Source organism: Gracilinanus agilis, unplaced genomic scaffold, assembly GCF_016433145.1.
Source record: "Gracilinanus agilis isolate LMUSP501 unplaced genomic scaffold, AgileGrace unplaced_scaffold49981, whole genome shotgun sequence".
Taxonomy (NCBI): Eukaryota; Metazoa; Chordata; class Mammalia; order Didelphimorphia; family Didelphidae; genus Gracilinanus; species Gracilinanus agilis.
In genome coordinates, this window is record NW_025384667.1 from 1 (window position 1) to 8002 (window position 8002).

At 40.7% G+C, this 8002-nt stretch overlaps 1 protein-coding gene across 1 annotated transcript; it reads left to right on the plus strand.

Annotated features, from left to right (window-relative positions):
- The first annotated feature begins 24 nt into the window (after window positions 1-24).
- Window positions 25-6088, plus strand: LOC123255673 (neuronal PAS domain-containing protein 2-like). The gene is made up of 4 exons (XM_044684434.1): window positions 25-285; window positions 934-1026; window positions 3832-4003; window positions 4765-6088. Exons 1-4 carry the CDS (start codon window positions 89-91, stop codon window positions 4966-4968), a joined length of 666 nt encoding a protein of 221 aa, XP_044540369.1. The 5' UTR covers window positions 25-88; the 3' UTR covers window positions 4969-6088.
- Window positions 6089-8002: the final 1914 nt, after the last annotated feature.

The following is an 8002-nucleotide window of genomic DNA, read 5'->3' on the forward strand; positions in this document are numbered from 1 at the left end:
GGAAGGAAGGAAGGAAGGAAGGAAGGAAGGAAGGAAGGAAGGACTCTTCAAACCTCTTTTATTAAGACATTTCTTTCCCCTTAAAACCATGCTCCAGGGTCAAAAGCCAATGAGAAGCACACAAGTCATGCAGGGAAATAGCCATTCCGTAAGCAGCTTAACCTCACAGTTCAGTAGCACAGCCTTACTCCCACAAGCGCTGAGCCTGACTACACCTGGTTCTGTCACCCAGGATACAGGACATTGTCATCCCAGCCCAGACTTCAGCCATGATAGGCAACTCAGGTATGAACAGTGCCTTTTTTTGAGGGGAGGGAGTTGTTTACATTATTTTTTAAATTAAATTCTCTTTCTATTAACAAGGATTTATTTTTCTCTCCCTCCATCTCCCCACAGTTGGGTGGTGAGGGTCAGGGAGAGACATAAATTAAAGCCCTTGTAACAAATTTTATATATGTATATATAATTTGGTGTTTGTGCGTATGTGTATATATGTGTGTATATAACTTGTTTTGCTTGAATATATATATATATATAGTCTAACAAAATAAATCCCTACATTGGCTGTGTCCAAAAACATGTATCTCTTTGCATGTATTCCACATCACTTCTTTGAAAGGAAGTGAGTAGTATGCTTCATCTTAAGTCCACTGGAATTAACTGATTTTTTTCTTTGAAAAGTAACTGATATCTACCTTGAAGTGGTCCCTTAGAAGCAGCAAGGGAGTTTCTAAGCTGCATGACACAGAAAGCACACAAGCCCAGTGGACAGATGAGGTCAGCAAGGTGCCTTCCAAGAAGGAGACCAAGAAAAGTCATTTAAGTTGAAATGAGAGGCATTTGAATTGAGTAAACATATAGAGGCTTGGTAAACACTGTAGTGTGCTAGGCATTACCAGGAAGGTGATGAAAAATATTCTCTCTCTCCTAAAGATTGCTGCTTAGCCAACCAATCCAGCCAATGATGCCTGGGTCATGTGATGCAAGGAGGTCCTCAGACCCTGGTGGCACAGGACGGCAAGTAAAGTAGGTGGCTGAGGGAGGGAAAAAAGGAGGGAGGAAGATAGATAGGAGAGTAGAAAACTGGGTTGGAGTCATAATATAATTATCCCCCTACTCAAATCAGAAGGAATCATTTTGATTGTATTCAGCTGTTCTTTTTTTTTTTAAAGCTCCTGTTCTGTAATAGCCTTCCATAACAACAACCTATGTCCTTCACCCCCAGGATTTTAACCAGTCAAATGTGGCACTGACTTCATATCTTGTGGCTTAGTACTTTGACTCCATCTCAAGTGTGAAAAGCCACTACCCTCCAGGGCATAAACTCCAGTGGGCCCAGCTTAGCTATTAGAACCCTGCAAGGCCCCTTTTATAGCTTCTAACATATAGGAAGGAGCAGCCTAGAATAATAGATAGAGAGTGGCCACTCCAACTGTCTTTCTCACACATACCAAACTGTTCCTTAAGACTTTAAGGAAGAGTTGCCTCTCTGCTTTGATAGAGGGAATTTTTTCTCTGGAAGCCCCTTATGGAACATCAATGAAATCAAAAGTCTGAACTTCTTCCCCTCGAGTGCCACCCAAAAGTCTAACAACCAAAAAGCTCCACTGATAGTACCTCTAACTCTGCCAGCCTATGTCATTGATGATGTACCAATGGAATATTAAGAAATTTGTATATTTTTTCCCCTTTCCATCCACAAAAATAAAATATTCTTCTTGCCTCCCCCTTGTCCATACCATTAGGTCTATTAACTATTCCCTAAGTAACAGGGTCAGTTATTGAAACATGAAGTTGAATATTTTAAAAGCTCTTAGAAAAATAAAAAAGTTTCCATGCCTTGGAAGTGAGACTGAAATAGAAATACCTGGCAGATGATGATGCCCTTTCAGTAAAATTCTGGCTTAATTTTTGTAAGAAGGTGGCCACCACTCAATAAAGAACCACACAGAAGCTTTGGAAGACCTAAAGGCAGCTCTTCCTGCCTTAGAGACAGCTTCCATAGGCACCCCTCCCAGACTTCCATTTTCTCTAACTATAAACTCCCTTTGAAGTAATTCCATTGACATTTTCCTCCCATCTCACAATCCTTCAGAGAGCCATCTAGTGCAGGGTTGGACCACCCACGGTTTGTAGTCTCCTTGGTTCCTTCCCAGAGTTCGTAAAGAATGACCCATTTCATAGCAATCCTAAATAACATCAAACCCCAGTTGCCCAATTTCTTCCAGGTTCCTCTTAGACACGCAGCAGCATTCCTTTTAAAGTCCCTATCCCCAAAGATTCAGCCAATGTTTCTAATTAAGTCAAGTTTTTAGCTCATTCCACCCAAGTGGTCCAAGTGTTTGGAGACAAAATTTCTGGTTATAATAATAGTAACAATAGCCCTCATTTATATAGCTCTTCAAGGTTTGCAAAGTGTTGTATTTATGTATCTCATTTGAGCTTCACAACAACCCTGTGAGGTAGGCGATCTTTTTAACCCCATCTTATAGATGAAGAAACTGTGGCTGAGAAAGGTTAAGGGACCTGTCCAGGAGCACACAGCTAAATAACTAAATGGGGCAGGATTTGAACTTATGTATTCCTTACTCCAAGCCTTGTACTCTATCTACTGCCCCACCTTGCTACTGGTTATATTCGTTTTCAGGGAATCAGTGGGCTTAGAAATTCTTAATTCTGTGAACTCTTGACTTTTTTTAAAGGGGCAGCTAGACAACATAGTGGATAGAGTATTGAGCCAGGAGTCAGGAAGACCCAAGTTCAAATCAGGCCTCAAACACTAGTTATGTGACCTTGGGCAAGTCACTTCGTCTCTCTGCTTCTGTTTCCTCAACTATAACATGGGACCAATAATAGTATGGTCGACCCAGGATTGTTGTGAGGATCAAATGAGATAATAATTGCAAAGCCCTTAGCATGATGTCTGGCACATAGTAAGCACTAATAAATGTTAGCTGTTGTGTTTTTTTTTAAATAATGATAACCAACATTTATATAGCGATTTATATCATCTACTCTTCACAAACTTGTGAGATAATTATTACAGGTATGATTGTCCCCATTTTACAGATGAGGAAAATAGCAGATGAGGAAAATGAGTTGATTAAAAGACTTGTTCATGGTCACACAGCTAATAGGTGTTAGAAAATGGATTTGAACCTGGATCTATCCTGACTTCAAATTCATCATTTTATCCATTATTCAACACTACCTTTCTCTGACTTGCTTTTTATGTTGTTGAGCTTTTTGTAGTCAATAAAGCTCTGATATTCTTGATTATACTTTTCTTCCCTAACCCTCCCCAGTTTTTGTAGGACAATAATAAGTTGACCTCTTAATGCCTGAGCCTCCTTAGTCATCCAGAATCTGGCTCCTACTCCAGTATCTGGAGCCTGTTCAGGCCACTTGTAAAAAACATATACATAGGGAGTGCTTCAGAGAAATCTGGTTTGAAGGGGCAGCTGAGTGGCACAGTAGAGTGAGGGCCAGGCCTGGAGTTGGAAGGCCCTGGGGTTCAAATCTGGCCTCAGATATTTCCTAGCCAAGTTACCCTGGGCAAATCACTTAACTCTAATTACATAGTCCTTGCCCTTCTAACTTGGAATTGTTACTAGGACAGAGAGTAAAGGTTTAGAAGAAAAGAAAACCAATTGAAGATGGCCCCAGGCAGATGAACTTGTTCCCCAGAAAGAATGTACAGACTTTTCAAATACCTGAAACTTTTTGAGACCCTCCCAATATTTCCCCAGATGATCTTTCCATGTCTTGCTGGAAGCTTTAAATATCTCATTCTTAATGTTCTTTTTTTTCCTTCCCTGTGAAACCAAACAGATATCCTCAAAGCCCATCTGGCTTTCCAAGTCTGGAAGTGCAAACCTCCAGTAGCAGCACCTCGACCCCTATTCTGCTGATGGGACAAGCTGTGTTACACCCTGGTTTCTCGGCTACACAGCCATCCCCCTTGCAGCCCCTGCAGCCCCAGCAGCCACCACACTATCTACAGGTAAGAGATGGGCAAAGAGATGGGAAACAGGAGACTTCTCTAGAGATGGACCAAACCAAGAAGAGAAAAGAGCTGATAAAGCCTGTTTCACCTCTTGGCTCAAACCAAAAATTCTTATATGGAATCTGGGAAATTGATATTTTTCTAATATTTTGGTAACTATTATTCCATGTTCTTTTGTAATCCTATATTATACATTTAAAAACTTTATTCTGAGAAGAGTTCACCAGACTGCCAAAGGGAGGGATCTATAATATACATATTCAAAAATGGCCAAAAACTCCTTGTTTAAAGATCACTCTAGGCTCCAAGTATCTATGCTAAAGATGTCACTGAACAGGTTCAGTATTTGGTAAGATTTCTCAAATGCTCTGTTGGAGTAGGTAAAGCCATAGTAATAAAGGAAGTTACTGGAGGCAGCTAGGTGGCTTAGCAGGTAGAGAGCCAGATATTGATTCTGAGATAGAAGACAAGAACTTAAAAAAAAAAAAATTCCTTCCACTCACTGAATCAGGTGGGAGCCATATCAAGTAGCATTTTCAGAAAAGAGAAGCAAGATCCCATGCCGTGTGCCCCCAAGATCTGTCAAAGCTCCATGCCCATGGCTTCCACTTGTGATAAGATCTAAGTAAGAGAAACATGTGGATTAACCATCTGGGGATGTAATCTGCATCTCTTCCCTTTGAAGATAGTACTGACCCTCTAGTTGGGCAATCAAAGTATAACTATTGGAAACCAAGTTTATTTGTTTTCCTCACTAGGTACAAACACCAACCTCTTTGCACAATGAACAGCAAGACTCTCTGCTTCTGCCCACTTACTCCCAACAGCAAGGGACCATGGGGTATCACCCCACACCCCAACAGCCTCCGCCGCCGCCACCTCCGCCGCCTCCACCACCACATCCATCCCGAAGGCCCAGCAGTCTCTCTGAGTCCTCAAGTCTCCAGCAGCCTCCACGATAGGGCCCCAACATGACATCAATACACAATCAGCTTTAACCAATGGAAAAGAGAGGGAGGGGGCAGAGGAGGAAAGGATTTTGCATCTAAACTCTTGGCTTTTGCACACTGCAGAATACATTTCAGAACTCCTAGATCCTAACAAATCTCAGAGTGCAGGTTGCAGTGGATGGAAAATTATCAGGATCTGGTTGTCCTTGGTTGCCCCTGGCTCGGTGGATCTCTGATGTACTCTACAGCCATACAATGACCACTCAGACTGGAAATGAACAGTATTCTACATGAACCCCATCTTTGTTGGGTAAACACTCGGAGAAAGCACTTTTTGCCACATCCTTGTGGGCACATCCATGTTACTCCAGCTGACTGTGGACTGTCAATATGAGATATTTGGCCTTTATTCTTTCAATCTTCTTTCCTTTGCATTTGAGAAGCACTTCGTCAAAGATCTGTTGAAGAGAGAAAGAACAAGAGATTATTTTTATTATTGTTAATTTTTTTTTGCACAACTGCACAGAAGAAATAACTTAGGCACTTTCTGTATAAAATTAAAAAAAATAAAAGTCTATTTACTTCATGTCGTGACCAACAAGTACAAAAATCAGCAGGCAGAGCTGGTCATACTCTCCAACCTGAAACTAACAGAACAGGCCTTTTAACCCTTCCTGTTCTGGTGACTGTTTGGTCTCTTTCTTAAGAAAATAACACTGGACTTTACCTGTTTACTTTATTAATTACAACTACAAAGGAGGACTCAAACTGTAAGCACAATCATGCAGCTGATGTTCTGGAAATCTAGCGAGACACATAAGAACACAAAGAAGATACATTTCTGCCTCCCAAACAGCCCATCACTTCTGTTTGGGACTACAGGTCACTGAGGAAAATGCACTGTGTTTTGGCCCATTGAATGGGGATGCTGCATCTTATTACATATCTTTCATGATAAATACCTAGGATTGAATTTTCCTTTAAGAAATGCACTTTTTGCTTTTTTTGTATGTTTTGTTATGTTGAGATGTTTCTAAAGAAAAGATTTTATGTAATTATAAAACATAGTGTATTGTACAGCTGTTGTAATAATGACCTATTTCTATAAAAAATAAAATTGTATGGAATTATGTGTAAATTATTTTGTATCAGAAACACCAGTTCATTTCACAAGTATGAAAGTTTTCTTGTGCTTTTCTGTGAGTGGACATTTTGTAATAAATTAACAAATTTGTACAATTTCCTATGGAGGTAAGTCCTGTCTCTTGGTATATTTATATATGCATATATGTATCTGGTCATATATGTATATGTATTTATGAGTAAACATATTTTTGTCTTTATTTCTGCATGCATTTCTATTCAGTCAAAGAAAACTGAGAGGCAGTGTGGAATAATGGATAGAGCTGGCCTCCAAGCCAGGAAGACCAAGATTCAAGTCCAGATTGGGCTGAAGGCTGCATTAGGGCTTTTAGAAAAGGGGCCTGTCTATACTGGTAGAAGGCTTTTCCTTGTCCAGTGAAATCACAGGTCTAGTCCCTATCCTTCAATATAAATAAACATGAAGAAAAAGAGGAAGCCATCATCCTCTCAAAAGGAACCCTCATAAAATGCAAAAAGCCAGTAGACTGGGGTTCAAATCCTAGTTTTTCCAATAACTCTCTATAGGACCATATTTAAGTCTGGGCTTCAGCCCCATTATTAGTGATTTTTAAAAGTTGGGCTAAATGATATCTAGGGTCTGTTCTAATTCTGATGTTAAAAGGGAATATGGCAGTGAAAGCAACTAGGTGGCACAGTTAATAGAGTCTCAGGCCTGAGGTCAGGAAGAATCATCTTCCAGAGTTCAAATCTTGCCCTCACTCAGACACTTACTAGCTGTGTGACCCTAGGCAAGTCACTTTACCCTGCTTGCCTCAGTTTCCTCACCTATAAAATGAGCTGGAGAAGGAAATGACAAACCCACTCTGATATCTCTGGCAAGAAAACTCCATATAGGGTCACAAAGGGTCAGACATGAATTAAATGACTGAAAAACAATAATAACATGGCATAGTAAATAGACCACTCAACTTGGATTTGGGAAAAATAGATATAAGGACTAGACCTATGATTTCTTTGGTGTAGAGAACTCCCAGCCGAGGAAACTCCTACTCCAATGTAGGTTAGTACCTTTTCTGCAACTCCTAGAGTTGCTTAGAGCACATTGAGAGGTTAGATGATTTGCTCAGGATCAGGCAGCCAATATGTTCCAGAAGTAAGACTGAAACATTTGGTCTCCCCTGCCAGCCCTCTATCCAGTTCACCATGCTGGAGTCAAGAAGACCTGGGTTCAAATCCCAGCTCAATCGCTTTCCATCTCTCCAAACCAGTTCCTTAACCTAAGATAGAGACCCGATTCAATGGCCCCATCCAGCTCTAAGTGTGGAGCTCTGATTCTGTGACATCGAGTGATGGCCAGCACTATGCAGCTTGAAATGTTTGCCTTCAGATTGACTGAAGTTGAAAGAATCCTGTGCCTGTGAGCTTGAACTGTGCACAATGGACAGCTTGTTCAGACAGTCCTGAAAAAACCTTGAGGCTGGATTTAACAGTAAATGTCTCCCCGTTTTAACTCAAAAGGAAAGCTAGAGATGTAAATGCTGCTATTAATGGGGTGCTAAGAACATGTTAACCTGCCATAACTAGATTTCTTCTCTGAGAAGCTAGTCCAAATGGAAAAGAAATCAGGTGAAGGTGTTCATTCACTGGAAAGGTAGCAGGAAAATCCATGAGTCTTTTCTCTGGAAAAATACCAGCCTGAGGGCAGCTAGGTGTCTCAGTGGATAGAGAACCAGCCTTGGAGATGGGAAGTTCTGGGCTCAAATCTAGCCTCAGATGTTTCCTAACTATGGACCCTGGGCAAGTCACTTAACCCCCATTGTCTAGTCCTTACCCCTCTTCTGCCTTGGAACCAATATATGGTTTTCATTCTAATACAGAAGGTAAAGATTTAAATGAAAAAGAAAAATACCAACTTAAAGGGGGCAACCAGGTAATTCAGTGG

Excerpts from the sequence above, each read along its gene's own strand:
- LOC123255673 (XM_044684434.1), top strand. The coding sequence starts at position 89 with ATGCTCCAGGGTCAAAAGCCAATGAGAAGCACACAAGTCATGCAGGGA. Across the intron at positions 286-933 it reads AGCCATGATAGGCAACTCAG|ATTGCTGCTTAGCCAACCAA; the intron begins GTATGAACAGTG and ends TCTCTCCTAAAG. Across the intron at positions 1,027-3,831 it reads GGCACAGGACGGCAAGTAAA|ATATCCTCAAAGCCCATCTG; the intron begins GTAGGTGGCTGA and ends GAAACCAAACAG.